Raw genomic sequence first — 16,625 nt, 5'->3', positions numbered from 1 at the left:
TCGATTGCAAAATAGCTTCCGTCAGACCTGAGTTAATACCAGGTACGGTACCAACACCATTGAGATGATGTGTTGGGGCAGGGTATTAAACCTGAGAAGAAAAAAAAAAAAGAATTCTCTGCATATTTTGGATTCAGGCCCGGAGTTCATCGCATACCAGTCGGACGCCTTGTCTACTGATTGGGCCACTCGCTGCTTTGAGGACGGAAGCCAATCATACACCGTAGGATGTTCTGTTTTGGATCGATATGAAATGATGACGTTATGCAGTCGCACTTTGATAAAACACTTATTGTGTTTTGTTATGGTTTGGTTTGGGTTTGTTTTGTTTTGGGGTTTTTTTTGTTTGGTTTGGTTTTTTGTTTTGTTTGGGGTTTTGGGGGGTTTTTGGTGTGTTTTTTGTTGGGTTTTTTTTTTTTGGAGTTTGTTTGGTTGGGTCGTTGGGTTTTTTTTGTTTGTTTTTTTATCGTTCTGGGCAGAAAACGTTTTACTTCAAATATCAATTTATTAATTTGACCCTCATCATGACTCATACCTTACTTCAAACATTAATCAATGGAAATCACTCATCTTGTGCATTGTCTCACACCTGAAACATCTAAGTTAAAAGATTGACGATAGGTGTTTTGTCATCCTAAAGTAGAATACTGCTTATTCGGTGGGAAAAACACGCTTTTACAATTTTAACAAGAAAACTCTTCCTTCAAATATCGGTCATTTAAAATGATCCTTATCTTGTCAAAAACTCTCAAACCTGAGGCCACGGAGGTCTTTACTACTACCACTACTACTCCAACCACTTTGGGAAGTCCCAGATTTGAGAGGGGTTTTTTAATTTGTTTATTTTGTTTATTTGTTGTTTTTTTGTGTGTGTGGTTTTTTTTTTTTTTTTGTTTTTTGTTTTTTTGTTTTGTTTTGTTTGTTTTTTTGTTGTTTTTTTTAAACAAAATAAAGGTCGTTTTATTCAATTAATATTTGAAGGACGAGTTTTCTGACCAAATGTTTTAAATGTTTTATCAGGGCATAGCAAAATAGTAGTGATCGCAATGACGAGTCGCCTTGAGATGGAAGTTGGTTTGGACGAATTCAATCCTTTGAGGGGCCGGAGACATAGCCTCCTCAAAACTGGTTGAGAATATACCAGGCTTCTTAGCAAGAGGGTGGCGGCGTATCGACTTTGGTCGAGAGTCTGTCTCACGGCATCGTCGCTTCTTCAGCAGGGACTTTCTACCAGTCCCACGTGTACGCATTATGGACAAGAGCCCGAAACCGCAGAACATCTTGTCGAGTGACGAAGCTTCCGGGCAGGTTCGCTACCGTACACGAATGCGGCGATGAATGTGGCCTGGGCAGATCATCATAACATAGTTGTGTGGCACCATTAGAAGCAGCAGCCTTGCCGAGAGAATTGTTCTGTCTGTATCACTCGGGCTGTTGCTTCCTGACGTGAAATGAGATATGAAATTCCCTTATTTGGTTCTTCTATTCGTGCCATCTGTAACAGTCATTATATTTCAACTGTTCCCTTTCTTGCTTCCATTAACATTTGCGTGTAAAATGTAATTACGTCTTGCTTCAACTTTTATACCATACCATTTTTAGATTTCACTTTTTATCTGTCAAAAACTATTTTTATATAATATTATATTTGGTCATATGTGTCCCATCGTCTCAAAATGACATCATGTCGGGATAATCCAAGTGCAAAAAGAGATTTTAAATTTAAAGAAACCAGACATATGAGATTTTGGGTTTTTTGTCACGCTAAGAAATTATATTTATTATCCTAAATAATATAAACCAGACCCAAATGTCATATTTTTTTAATGGAATAAAATGTAAGGATCCAATAAATCACCCCTACTCATTACTGTTTTCAGGCGGTGGTTCTTGATCGTTCAACAGTGTTCTTTTCATGTGAAACACTGAGGACGCTTAATGTCAAATGATTTACGTAAAGTTGAATAAAGGCATAAGAGCCTTTCCTATCTAACTCATACATATACTCACATTATTCCATAAATATACAAAGCCGTTGCTGTGGTGGAATTTTTACAACTCAAAAAAAAAAAGACCAAAATTAAAATCTACAGTCAGCGGGAATTTAAAAACTTACACATAACCTAACAGGGTACAATCTTCATCACAAAATAGCTTTTTCTCCTGGCTTTCCTCTACGCTCAGCAGTGACTGAGTAACATTTGACTATTCTAACGAAGCACATTTAGTTTAATTTTGACAGACAGCATCTTCATCAAATATCAATCGATTAAGATGGTACACATTTTGTAAAACAAAAAATCTCAAGCTTTTTTTTTGGGGGGGGGGGGGGGCAAGTTTAGAATCATTTCAATCGATCAATATTTGTTGTAAGAGCTTTCTGGGCAAATCAGTTAAATTTGTTTTGTCAAAAGACGTCAAAACTGGATAATCTTGTATTAGATCTGATGTTGAGTACCTTCCGAATGATGCGCCGTGCTCAGAGTAACAAGTAATTGGACATTTCGTGGCACAGAAACCGGGATAAACTCGTGCTCTAAGGGCCTGATGTCTGTGAATGTCTTTATTTTTAGCCAATGTCTTACCCGAGACATCGACACGGTTTACGCTCAGATTTCTTGTCTGGCCTTCCTCCCATACCAAGATTTTTATCACGTCGATGACGTGAGTGTGGCCGGTGGCTATTTTAAGTAGTCAGCCTCTAATGAGATTGCTTTATCTACAGACTGTCTTTGAAACCAGAAACTCTTCGGTCTTATCTATCAGTTCCACACTCGCTTTGGCTTCCTTCGTAAGCCTAGGTGTTTGAGTCGTCCAGAAGTCCTTCAAATCCCCAATGCCTACGGAGCCGGAGTGTTATCTCGGTTGTTTTTATAGCATTACAAGGACAGTATGATTTCTTGTTACTCTTTTGATTGGACGCGAATCAATTTTCGCCAAATCAAACAGACCTAACAACCTAATAACTCCTGGATTAACAGAGTAAAATATGTTCAAAAGTCTACGAACATACCGTTGTGTTGTCTTAAGGTGTTTAATGAGATTGCTTTAAATCTTAAGAGGTATGCATGGTACAGCGCTAGACAGAGAGGAAAGAAAGATCATTCAAGGAAAGATTCACCCACCCACCCTCAACCCCTCAATTCATACCAGAGATACGACTCTTAATTATTCACATTAACTTTTGTAAAAGCTTGTCCGTGTGTATGTTTTCTCTCTGTATTTCTCAAAAGTTTTATAAATAATAATATTGTTCTTATTGTTTGTCTCATCCCTTCCCACTCCCCACTCTCCCTCCCTCCTCCCCACACCTTTTATTCCACTTTCTTAGCTGCTACTGTCCAGAATTGGCGACTGGAATTTCAATATATTCAACCTGGACACTCTGGCGGGAGGTGAGTTCATTTTTGAGTAATTTTATAGTACTCTGAAGGAACACATTTTTTAAAAGTTTGGCCAGAATTCTTTTAAAATTCAAATATCGATCATTAAGATGGCCCTCAACTAGTCAAAAGTTCTCAAACCTAACGCTAGATAGCCCTCATTTCGTAAAAAATCTCAAACCTGACTCTAGATGGCCTCCAACTTGTCAACATGTATCAAACCTGACACTAGATGGCCCCCCAACTTGTCAACAAGTATCAAACCTTACTCTAGATGGCCCCCAACATGTCAACATGTATCAAACCTGACACTAGATGGCCCCCCAACTTGTCAACAAGTATCAAACCTTACTCTAGATGGCCCCCAACTTGTCAACAAGTATCAAACTTTACTCTAGATGGCCCCTAACTTGTCAACAAGTATCAAATCTGACACTAGTTCCGCCCCCCCCCCCCCCACCTAACTTGTCATTAAGTATCAAGAATATAACATTAACAATATGTTCCTTCAGCATCATCAGCATCATCAGCATCATTATGATCGTCATTATCATCATCATCATCATCATCATCATCATCATCATCATCATCATCATCATCTTTTTCATCATCAACAGCATCACCATCATCTTCATCATTATCAACTTTCATCATCATCATCATCATCATCATCATCATCATCATCATCATCATCATCGTCGTCGTCGTCGTCGTCGTTATCACCGTCATCATCGTCACTACAGTCATCACCACTGTCACTCATCACCTCCACACCATTCCCACCAACCCGGCCCCCATCTCCATTCCAGGTCGTTCCCTATTCCACGTAGCCTATCACCTGTTCCAGACATACAATTTCATCAAGGGCTTCCATCTTGACACCATTCGACTCTTGCAGTTTTTCTGTAAGTCCATATAATTAACCGTTTAAAATATGTGACATTTCGTCTCTAAACGGTATTGTGTCGGTGTTATTGAAATGCTTGCTCCTGAGTTTATAGTAAAATAAATATGATGAAAATCATGATTATGACGATGATGATGATGATGATGATGATGATGATGATGATGATGATGAGGAGGAGGAGAAGGAGGAGGAGGAGGAAGAGGATGAGGATGATGATGATGATGATGATGATGATGATGATGATGATGATGATGATGATGACGATAAGGAGGAGGAGGAGGAAGAGGATGAGGATGATGATGATGATGATGATGATGATGATGATGATGATGATGATGACGATGATGATGCTAATACATAGTGCGGCTATGTGGTCTAGTGGTATGATTCTTGCCTTCAGACAGGAAAGTCCATCCAGGGTATTTCTTTTTCTTTTTCTATATTTACTTTCCTTTATTTTTCTTTTTTTACTTTTTTTGACAACGTCTCCACCTCACCTCTAACGATTCTTCTATTGTGTGTCTCCACCAAACAGCTTTGATAGAACAGAATTATCATGAGAGTAACCCCTACCACAATGCTATCCACGCAGCCGACGTGACACAATCTATGCATTGTTTCCTTCAGGAAAAAGAGGTCAGTTACACAAGTTCTTATTTCGTCACGATGGTCTTTTAAAAAAACCTATTAAATATTAAGGACGACCATGTTAATGCTGATGGTTCTTCTGATGCAGCTGCTGCTGCTGCTGATGGTGATGATGATGATGATGATGATGATGATGATGATGATGATGATGATGATGATGATGGTATTGATGATGATGATGATGATGATGATGATGATGATGATGATGATAAGAAAGAGGAGGAGGAGGAGGATAATCACGACGACGGTGTCAAAACCGAAAGCGATCACAAAAGACAATAACGTGGCGAAATGGTTCATTTTTGTTCGTTTTTTCTTTTTCTTTTTTTTTCTTTTCAGGGGGGGGGGAGTGTTTTTGGGGGGTTTTCTTTTTGTTTGCTTGTTTATTTTCTATTAATTAGCATTGTCGTCGCATTTAATAACTTGAACACGATGATTAGCTTTCAAAACAAGCCAGCGTGGGGAGTCAAACGATTTCGTCAATAATTGTGGAATATCCACAGTGGTAATGGAGGGTGGGGGAATGTTTGTTTTCACAAGCTGTAAAACACTGTCATTTTGTGGTTCAAGTATTATATTATTGCTTATGGTTATTTCTAGGTAAAAGTGGTGGCTTTGCTGTGATTTGATTAACTCATCCAATCCTAGAGATGTTTGCTACGTTTCAAAATTGGAAGAAATGTATCAAGAATGAGCAACTACATCGATAGTTTTATTCAACTATCATTAACATGCAAAAACTAAAAACATTAGCTTTGGTACTACGCCTATATTTTGCCTCTGAAAAATGAAATAAATAGGCATGGAGTAAAAGTGACCCAAGTAAACTACGGATATAGTCGGTGTTAGGGTTGAGTGAGTTAAACAAACAATATGTGGAGTAATATAAATTGCGTATAAACTGTTGTATGGCTTTGCTGCTGGAGACATTAACCAGTTATTAACGGCCGTACTTCGAAAGAAGCGTATTTTAAAAAATTGGCCAGAAAACTCGCCCTTCTAATATCGATTGATTTAGATGACCCTCATCTTGACAAACATTCTCAAACCTGGGACCTTGCTAAATTACATGTTTTAGAGTTGTTGTTTTTTCTTTTTTTTTTTTTTGCTATGATGAGGTCCATTTAAATCGATCGATATTTGAATGACGAGTTTTCTGGCCAAATGTTTAAATACGCGTCTTTCTGTAGTATAGCATTTAACTGGTTGATATTGATATAATATTGCCCACAGAAAGTCTTGGATTAAATTGTTTAATGTACATGACCTTGTAACAATAATGTATTTAATTAATCAATGATAATATTTCCATTTAAATTATGAATAATAATAGTAATGAAATTACGTGATTTCGTAATAAAAGGACTGTCTAAACATATTGAGGGATTATAACTGTGTGGTTAAAATTGAAATTTAGGCTTCAAGATATTCAGGTTTCTGTTTTGTTTTGTTTGTCTGTATGTATGATTTTTTTGGGGGGTTTTTTGTTTTGTTTTTATTTGTTTTTGTTTTTGTTTTTTTGTGTTATTTTTTGTTTGTTTGTTTTTTTGTTTGAATTTTTTGTTTTGTTTTTTGTATGTTTTTATTTTCTTTTCTTTTTGTTTTTTCAACCTTTTTAAGGGGGTGGGTTGGAAGGGGGGGGGGGGTAGAGCATCAGAGTTGTGTCGTTGACTGCGCTCTGAGTTTGCCATTATACATAACAATTCTATAGCGCATAATCGTGATTCTATGTGTATCAATCAATAAACAATAACGTTATGGAAAATATATCATAGTCAAAACTTTTCAGTCTTTGTCTAAGCTATGATCATTGAAAAAAAAAGTTTTTAAAAAGCAGGCAGTAGCCAGCACTCCAGTATGAATATTTGAATTCAAGTTGTACCAATGACGTACATACTGAGCTGTAAGTTGCCGCCTTTTGATTCAGCATTTTCACCAGATTGGTCATATTATCTTGGGCATTGTCTCATTTCTTGAAATTACAACTTACAGCATAATCAATTTTTTCAATGTTTTTTTTTTCTTCACATGTTTGTTCTCACTCCCAGATTCTCCAGTCAACTTCCGATTTAGAAAAGATGGCAGCATTAGTAGCCTCCCTTACCCATGACCTTGACCATCCAGGGGTCAACAATGGCTTCCTCATCACTACATCCAACCATCTGGCCACTCTTTACCAGGTGAAAATTATAGAGCAGTATAATTAGGTGCCCCAAACTTAAACAATAACAAGTTGCTAGTGATTTTCGTTAGGGACCGGAAAAATTTACGCACAATATAGGTCTCCCAATTTTGTAGTTTGAGTTGTAGGCAATACACTTTCAGTATTGAAAATATGTTTACATAAAATCTAACAGTTGCAGAAATAATAATATAAGACTAAATTATTCTGAAATTCAGGCTCCGAATAATTCTCGTTTTGTTCACACCCGCGCAATAATTTGCTCTGGTCTAAAAATAGATAGACTGTAACTTTTGATAAATTTTACCTTTTGTTCCATAAAATATCCATATCTAGACATTATTTGATGCATGATCGAGTATGTATGAATATGTGTTTCTTTTGCCACCTAACAGCCAAATTTTAAAGGTTATTTTTTTCTATAATTTACATTGGAACTTGAGCTGTCAAGACAGGAACATGTGGTTTGCCATGTGCTTCTAGACCTTTGTTTACGTTTGGGGCACCTAATTATACTGCTCTATAAGGGATGATTACCTCTATGGTATATTATGTTAATTCTAGCGTTCAGTGCCCAATTCTTGTTTTGTTTTGTTTTTGTTTTTTCTTTTTTTTTTTTTTTTTTTTTTTTGTTTGGTAAGTTTTGTTAAGGTTAAGATGACCCCGAACTTAAAGCGTTTTTCAAATAGACTAGCTAGTCAAATTTCGTTCAAAAACGTATCAATGGAAATGTTTTATGTGCGGCACTCACGACAGTTTAACCCGTAGATAGAACAGTAAAGTTGATGCCCCAAACGTAAACAATAACAAGTTGCTAGTGATTTCCGTTAGGGACCGGAATAATTTACGCACAATATAGGTCTCCCAATTTTGTAGTTTGAGTTGTAGGCAATACACTTTCAGTATTGAAAATATGTTTACATAAAATCTAACAGTTGCAGAAATAATAATATAAGACTAAATTATTATGAAAATCAGGCTCCGAATAATTCTCGTTTTGTTCATACCAGCGCAATAATTTGCTCTGGTCTAAAAATAGATAGACGTAACTTTTGATAAATTTTACCTTTTGTTCCATAAAATATCCATATCTAGACATTATTTGATGCATGATCGAGTATTTATAAATATGTGTTTCTTTTGCCACCTAACAGCCAAATTTTAAAGGTTATTTTCTTTCTATTATTTACATTGGAACGTGAGCTGTCAAGACAGGAACATGTGGTTTGCCATGTGCTTCTCGACCTTTGTTTACGTTTGGGGCACCAACTTTACTGTTCTATAGGTCCTCGATACCTTTGTAATCGATATACGAGTCTTGAAATGCCCATCTCTAATGACGAATTGATGGTTCCTCTGTGACCTCTTGTTGCTATGTCTGTCAAGATATTGATATCGATGTCTTTTTAACTATTACCGTATTGTTTGAGACTTCACTTCTTCAATCAACATACAGTGCATACACTTTTGAAAATTACGTTAGTTATTGTATATTTTATTAAAACCAGTAGAATAAACATTCAAGATGTTTTATTTTTGACTCAAACATTGTGGCCCAGAAATCAACCGCTGACCGTGAACCGAAGACCCATATCCACTTTCAGTTTTTGCCTTTCACCCGGAGTAAACAGCCCACAGATCCGGAGCATCACTCACAATTTTAACACATGATTGAAAAAAATGCATCGTTTCGTCAGGTTTTGCGATGCAATTCCTTTATCAGTTTGTTAAAATATTGTGAGAAATACTCACTGACTGACCAATCTGTGTGTTTGAAAGTGTACGAAGGATATCTCAGGCTTTTTCATACAGTAAATAAATAGTCAAGGGGACGAAACGGGGCAAAAGGCAGGAAATATTCTCATTGGTTAATGCTTAGTAATGTGTGAACCATCAATCATATATCAGTTTTCTGTCCTCTCTTCCAGAATATCTCTGTACTAGAAAACCATCACTGGAGGTCTGCAGTCGGGTTGTTGCAGGAAACGGGAGTCCTCTCTCATCTTCCACAAGAAACTTGGTATGAACCACCACCTCTACGAGTATCATCGTCGTCGTCATCATCATTATATCATCATCATCATCATCATCATCATCATCATTATCTTCATCGTCATCATCGTCATCTACATAGCTGGGTTTTTTACACTTTGGGAGCGTGCTGGGTGTTTATATTTTTTTAAATTTATTGTCCCCCTTTCTATTTTTTCTTTATAGTTTCTATATTTTTAAAAATTATTATTGGAGAGTGGAGAGAGAGAGGGGGGGGGGGGGGGGGGGGGGAGGGGATTATGAGGTTATAATTTCCGTTCAACAATTTTAACGTATATTCATGACTGACATAAAGTCGGGACATAATATTGTAGTGAGCATATGTAATCAATAATCATCAGTAGTTGGACTTGCTATTTTAGTGTTTGTTTCCATTTTGAATGTAATAGTAAAAATGTGAACCCTTTTTCTATTATGTAGTAGAGTGTTTTTTAACCCTTTTCTTCAGGGAGTCTTTCACGAACCAGTTGAAGTCATTGATATTAGCGACGGATATCACTAGGCAGCAAGAATTCCTGCTCAAATTCAGTGTGAGTAGCATTGAGTGGCACACGATTAGAAAGATAGCCTCTCATGCTTTGGCAAAACATTTTTTTTTACAGAATATGTTATTTCAATTATCGACCGATTGAATATAATAATAGTAATACTAATAATGAGAGGGCAGCGTGGCTCAGCGGTACGGTCTTTGCTTCGTACCCAAAAGGTACTGAGTTCGACTACCCGCCTCGTTGTGTGGCCTTGAACAAGTCAACTCGCCCTAGCTCACTTTGCGGCGCTGCACTGCGGCTAACGCCTGGGCTGTTCCAGTCTTCCCTTGGAATAGACCCTAAAGACAAATTTCCCCTTGGGGATGAATAAAGGGAATTTTAATTTATTTTATCTTATTTTTTAATAGTAATAATGATAATAATAATCATAATAATAATAATAATAATAATAATAATAATAATAATATAATAATAATAATGATATGAATAATAATGATGATGATGATGATGATGACAACGATGATAAGAAGAAGAAGAAGAAGAAGAAGAAGAAGAAGAAGAAGAAGAAGAAGAAGAAGAAGAAGAAGAAGAAGAAGAAGAAGAAGAAGAAGAAGAAGAAGAAGAAGAAGAAGAAGAAGAAGAAGAAGAGAAAATTATAAGATCAAATGCAAAACAATCGTTCTCAAAGGTAATAAATATTGTTTGTTATCGATATGTTGTCATTGTTTGTTTTTTTTAAATAATAATGCTATTCTCATCTTTCAGAGATACATCGATAGTGGTGAATTTCAATATCAAAGGAACCAAGAACATCGACATTTCATGCTGCAGGTGGGTTTGATTTTATAAATAGAACGAAGTTGACGTCACTCGGGTCTTTTTTATTGTTTCTTTTTGCCATCCGTGTTTATGAGTAATTCTCACTAAACTTTATTAACCAGACCATAAACGTTCAAGGTTACATATAGTTTTGTGTGTTGGTCTGTTATATATCCAGATGGCAACGTTGTGAGCTTCTTAGGCAAGCGCATACTATCTATAGAGAAGGCTTGACCATTCTTGCCAATCCTATATCTTCTCGTGTCGTCAACAAACACGATAAATGACAGGTCTCCCCTAATGTTGCGTAAATGCTTTGATGTTTTTGTCGTTGGCTAAAGATGTGTAGTATTTATCATGGGTTAGAGGTTAACACACATTTAATTAATTTGACAAAATTGAGTTAAAGTTTATTTTCTTGTTAATAAATATATATATATAAACTTCAGACACTTTGTTGTTTATCAATTTTAACCAATTTCCCGATTTGAACAAAATTTTGTCAGAAGAATTCATTTAAAATCTGATTGGACCGCATGTGATTTCTCAAAATAATCCAAAAGTGGAGATATGACCACGATATTATATGAAGCTTTGCTTTAACATTTATTTGGTAATTTATCTAAGTTGTTCTTATATTATCGACTAAGATCAATCAGGTAAATAAGTTTCCTAATTTATATATATTATCTCGAATCAGCGTGTACATATATGCAGGTTTGACATCTGAACCGAATTATGGGCCGAGTTTAACATCGTTGTAATGGACAATATTGTGCGGCATTTTTTTATATTTCCATTACAACAATGAGCCCATAATGAATTGGGTTATCAGACCTGCGAATAAGTGCACGTTGGCTCGAATAACTTTGCAATTGATTACTATAGAATGACTGAATTTAATATCACTTGGCTTTTTGTCGTGGTATAGGTATTATTTAGACCGCTAGTTTGGTTAATAGTTTTGACTAATTCCTTTTTACAGAATATAATGTACGTTAAAGTTATCTTTTGTGTTGGTATGGTATGATTGATTTGACGGTCAGAACAGGTGAGTATTTAACCTAAAGGCATTGTATGAATAATTTTGCTTTTGTTCAATCCGTGTTCAATACGCCCACAATTTTGGACTCTCGCTCTCAATGGTTTACATGTTAAAAGACAATAAATGATATGATGGTTTATTTCACAGATTGCCTTAAAGTGTGCTGACATTTCCAACCCTTGTCGGTCATGGAAAATCAGTAGGAGGTGGAGTGAGCGTGTTTGTGATGAGTTTTTCTTGCAAGGTAAACTTTAAAACCTCAAAACAAAACTATGATAACAAAGGTCAAAGGTTATTGATCATTTTCGGATAAGTTCTTTTTAGGAAATTAAAAATAATAAAACCCTGGAGTTCCCGGGTTTTAGAATTTTTATCAAGATGAGGGTCATTTAAATCGATGGGTATTTGAAATATAAACTTTCTGGCCAATTTTTTGAATACGTGTCCTTCCAGAGTACGACAGTTAACTTGCTAAACGTAAAACAGGTATTCTATTTAGAATGTTTTTGTCTCTTATTTGTGTCCAACTTAGTGAACGCTATTAGAAGGACATATATTGGGGGGGGGGGGGGGGGGTGAGGCGAGAGGTCACGGTGGTTTTTACAAGTGAATAAAATTTATAAAATCACACAATTCATTAAAACATGGATGGGTCTTTGTTTTATTCTTTCTTCACCAATCAAGGGGCTGAACTTGTATATATAATGCATTCACTCAAAATTTTCATTTCCTTCATTCTAACCTTACTATAACGGACACTTTGTAAAGGTATACAAAACAAACAAATAATCATTAGTATTTGCCTTGGTTGCACATTAGTTAAACTTAAAGGGAATTTGTATTATAAATTAATCTGCACTGTCCTCGTTTATAAAAGTTACAAGTTTATGGGAATGGCTTGAGTTTGATTTTTGTTTCATAAACGAATTTCAGGTGACACAGAGAGAGCGTTGAATATTGCTGTGACCCCAATCTGTGACAGACTAACCAACACAGTACCCAATATCCAACATGGTAAGGATGCGTTGTCTACCTACAATAAACTGTGTATTGTTTGTATTAGATCACACCGGCTTACATGTGTGGCTGTGCTAAAAGGTCGTTTTGGTGACGTTCGTCAATGATGATAATGATAATAATAATAATAATAATAATAATAATAATAATATATAATAATAATATAATAATAATAATGATAATAATAATAATAATAATAATAATAATAATAATAATAATAATAGTAATAATAATAATAGTAATGATATATAATAATAATAATAATAATAATAATAATAATAATAATAATAATAATAGTAATAATAAATATAATAATAATAATAATAATAATATAATATAATAATAAAAATAATAATAATAATAATAATATAATGATGATGATGATGATGATGATGATGATGATGATGATGATGATGATGATGATGATGATGATGATAATATATGATAATGATCGATGATGATGATGATAAATAATAATAATATAATAATATAATAATAATAATAATAATAATGATGATGATGATGATGATGATGATGATGATGATGATGATGATAATAATAATGATAATAATAATTAATAATAATAATGTCTACTTCATCCTTAGCATTATACCAGAAACTGTTTGAAGCGATGAATCACAAATGGAACCTCTATCTTTGATTTTAAATTATTTATCAGTGAAACAAATAATGAGAATGTTTTTTACTCGTAAATTATTCCTGTCTTCTTTCATAATTGATATACTGATTTATCTTGTTCATTTTTTCCCCATCCCGTCAGGTTTCATGCAATTCGTTGTTAGCCCTTTGTTCAAAGCCTGGGATCGATTCCTCAGCACAAACCTGAGCCATGCCATGCTGAACCATTTGTCACACAACCAAAGCAAATGGAAGGAGATCATTGATAAGGAAGAAGAACTGTCGGAATCATCATCAAATGACCTTCTATTGGACATGGAAAGCCGTGATCACAATGGAAATGGTGCTGTGGACGAGGACGATGCTGACAAATTGAAGGAACCTCTTGAATGTGAAATCTGCAAGAGCAGAAAGTCTTCCCTCGCGCAAGAAGATGAAACGACGCTGGAAGAGGACGTCGACATGTTAGATTTGACTATGACAAGTCGTGAGTCGATAGAAGAAAGAACAGAAGATGATCATGAGGAGGAAGGAAGAAGTGAAGAAGACGATTTTGTTGGCAACGATATCAATTTAATGTACAAGTATCAGACAGATTCTACAGACCAACCGAGCGATTCCAGCGGGCGGTGTCTAAGTCCAGTCAACGAGGACAGTGAGCAGGCTCTTTATGCCTCTGGAAATGGGCGCAGATTCAGCGTGCCTTACTTAGTTCGGAAAGATTTAAATTTCTATCTGGGTTTGCGGAGAGAAGGCAATGGCCATTGTAACTTATTCTCCCGTCGTCAAAGTCTTCCCGTTACTGCTATACGACTCACTAGTGGGTCGTCCTCATATTCAGACCCATCCGTTAACGCAGATGCCAAATCACCCAGAAGTATGTCAATGGACGCACTTCTCACCCGCCCCAAAATCAGCAACCTAAGCCCCAACATGGACGCCAGTCTGATCAGTGGCTCTACAGACCCTCTACAGTTTATTTCTCTACAAAACCAGACCCTCATGCTTGAAAAGGGATCTCTAACCAGATTTACTTCCAACCCTACTTCGCAACACTCAAGCTCTGAGTTTTTGACTTCTGAATTCTCTAGACTTGAAAACAATAATTTGAATGTGTTACCTTCTGATCTCATTATTCCTCCTTATAGGCATAACAGAAAACCAGAGTTAACCCCTTCCTCGTCCATGCCTCAAATGGGTCTTGCTGCTAGTTGGCCAGCTCTGACCCACAAGGATATTCCTGCCAACAGTTCTAGTAACAATGTCAACAAAGCAACGGATAAATAATAGATTCATAATTTAGGAACCCTTTATTGTCTGTGATATTTAAACAATTCAATGAACTTTTTTCCAATTGCACTTCAACCTCATTTTTAATGGCAACGTTATGCCAAACAATGTAATCCGATGTGTTATCGTATTGTGACACACCGTGTAGTTTTGTGCAAATGGACGTGCTTGGTTTATGAAAGTGGAATGTACAGCAAAACACGAAAGTAGAGAAGCGCAGTTCTCTCTCTCTCTCTCTCTCTCTCTCTCTCTCTCTCTCTCTCTCTCTCTCTCTCTCTCTCTCTCTCTCTCTCTCTCTCTCTCTCTCTCTCTCTCTCTCTCTCTACTTTAAATACGTATAAATGCACCGGATCAACTTCACGCACATGTAGAAACAGATGTAATTGTTTTTAAAAAGAATGCGGACCCAATTAAATGAAAGTTGGAAGGCACGGTCTTATTTCTCTCAACATATTGGGCGTACTTAACCAGTAAATGCCGTACTCTGGAAAGGCAAGTATTTCAAAATTTGGCCAAAACAAACTCTTCTTTCAAATATTGATCAATTTAAATGAGCCTCATCTTGGCAAAACTTCTCAAACCTGGGAGAGAATTTAAGAGTTTGTTTTTTGGGGGTTTTTTGTTGCCAATATGAGGGTCATTTAAATCGATCGATATTTAAAGGGCGAGTTTTTTGGCCAAATTTTTCGATACCTGTCTTTCGGGAGTAGGGCAGTTAACTAGTCAATGGATCATCCCTGTAGTGTAATACTGACACTGTTCGGTGAGTGGAGGATATCTGAGGGCAATAGGTTGCAGAGAGCACGAAGAGACTAAGTTTAATATGTTCATATCTTCTTCCACATCAAAACATTTGGGGGTTTTAGCAAGTTTTGCAATAGTATTATTGTTGGTGAAATCTTTCTTCACTCAAGTAGAGCAAATTCGTTGTTTAGAAAATAACGCTATCTTTAACGCAACAACAAGAATTTTTTTTCAAATATTTTTTTTTTTCGTCAAGGGGAAAAAAGACAAAATGTAACGGGTATAGCAATTATTGGCTAACTTTTGAATTCTCTCAAAATTGTGAATATCGATTTCCATTTCATCCCATTACGATATTCCCTTTTTTCGTATTGTGCATTGGGATTCCTTCACTGCAATCAACATACATAATATCAAGAAAGTTTTTAAGCATGGTCTAGAGGGTTTATTTTAATATCAATATCAAAGGCAAATGTCAAATGAATCTTTGGAGACCGTAGTGTATCTTTCAAAAATGTTGCATTTTTAGTTGTTTTTTTTTAATAACTAAAATTATTTTTAATAAATAAATAAATGAATAAACGTTAAAACAAATTTTGGCCAAACACGTTATTAGTGTATACTGTAGCCAAAGGATTATTAAATATACGGACATCGCAAATTTATATCTGTTGGAAGGAATGTATGAGTATTCAAAGACACACGCATTTCTGAAATGACTTGATGTTGTTCAATGGACGAATCAAATGATTTGCTCAATTAAAAAATTATTGTCATAATATCGAAATCAATACCATTTACGAAATTTTTTATTTTTCTACTGATGCTGATTGTATATAAATTGTTGTCATGGTAACGTGATCTGTTTGAATAGATATCATCATTCTATGCGGAACTGTAAGAAGCAGAGGGCATGTACGTAATTGTTTTGTGGTGTCTGCGTGATGCTTTACCCAAGATGTTCTCTCTGTCACGATTAATTTTCTTTTTTTTTTTAAATCTCCTTTTCTATTTCTCTTAACCGCCCCCCCCCCCCCACTCTCTCTCTCTCTCTCTCCTCTCTCTCTCCCTCTCTTTCTCTCTCTCTCTCTTCTCTCTCTCTCCTCTCTTTTCTTCTCTCTCACTCTCTTTCTCTCTCTCTCTCTCTCTCTCTCTCTCTCTCTCTCTCTCTTCTCTCTCTCTCTTCTCTCTCTCTCTCTCTCTCTCTCTCTCTCTCTCTCTCTCTCTCTCTCCTCTCTCTCTCTCCTCTCTCTTCTCTCTCTCTCCTATTTATATATATATATATATATATTAATATATATATATATATATATTATATATATATATATATATATATATATATATATATATATATATATTATATATATATATATATACCTATCTATCTCTATCTGCCGTCTATTTCAAA

The 16,625-nt window shown here is 35.7% G+C and overlaps 1 protein-coding gene across 8 annotated transcripts in view; it reads left to right on the top strand.

The window, feature by feature from the left end:
* The window catches only part of LOC144968073 (high affinity 3',5'-cyclic-AMP phosphodiesterase 7A-like), a 300,950-nt gene extending 284,713 nt beyond the window's left edge, over positions 1-16,237 (top strand). For all 8 annotated transcript variants that reach the window (XM_078906065.1, XM_078906056.1, XM_078906100.1 and 5 more), the window contains 10 exons: positions 3,332-3,395; positions 4,193-4,288; positions 4,826-4,926; positions 6,987-7,118; positions 9,049-9,140; positions 9,621-9,702; positions 10,429-10,494; positions 11,675-11,771; positions 12,461-12,541; positions 13,326-16,237. In XM_078906065.1, the coding sequence (XP_078762191.1) occupies positions 3,332-3,395; positions 4,193-4,288; positions 4,826-4,926; positions 6,987-7,118; positions 9,049-9,140; positions 9,621-9,702; positions 10,429-10,494; positions 11,675-11,771; positions 12,461-12,541; positions 13,326-14,470 (1,956 nt within the window). In that variant the 3' untranslated portion in view covers positions 14,471-16,237. The remainder of the gene's footprint in view (positions 1-3,331; positions 3,396-4,192; positions 4,289-4,825; positions 4,927-6,986; positions 7,119-9,048; positions 9,141-9,620; positions 9,703-10,428; positions 10,495-11,674; positions 11,772-12,460; positions 12,542-13,325) is intronic.
* The last annotated feature ends 388 nt before the right edge of the window (positions 16,238-16,625 follow it).

Source organism: Berghia stephanieae, chromosome 1 (genome assembly GCF_034508935.2).
Source record: "Berghia stephanieae isolate SIO BIC M18660-M18661 chromosome 1, UCSD_Bste_1.3, whole genome shotgun sequence".
NCBI lineage: Eukaryota > Metazoa > Mollusca > Gastropoda > Nudibranchia > Aeolidiidae > Berghia > Berghia stephanieae.
Note: the sequence above shows the minus strand (reverse complement) of the source record. Positions and strands in the feature narration are given on the sequence as shown.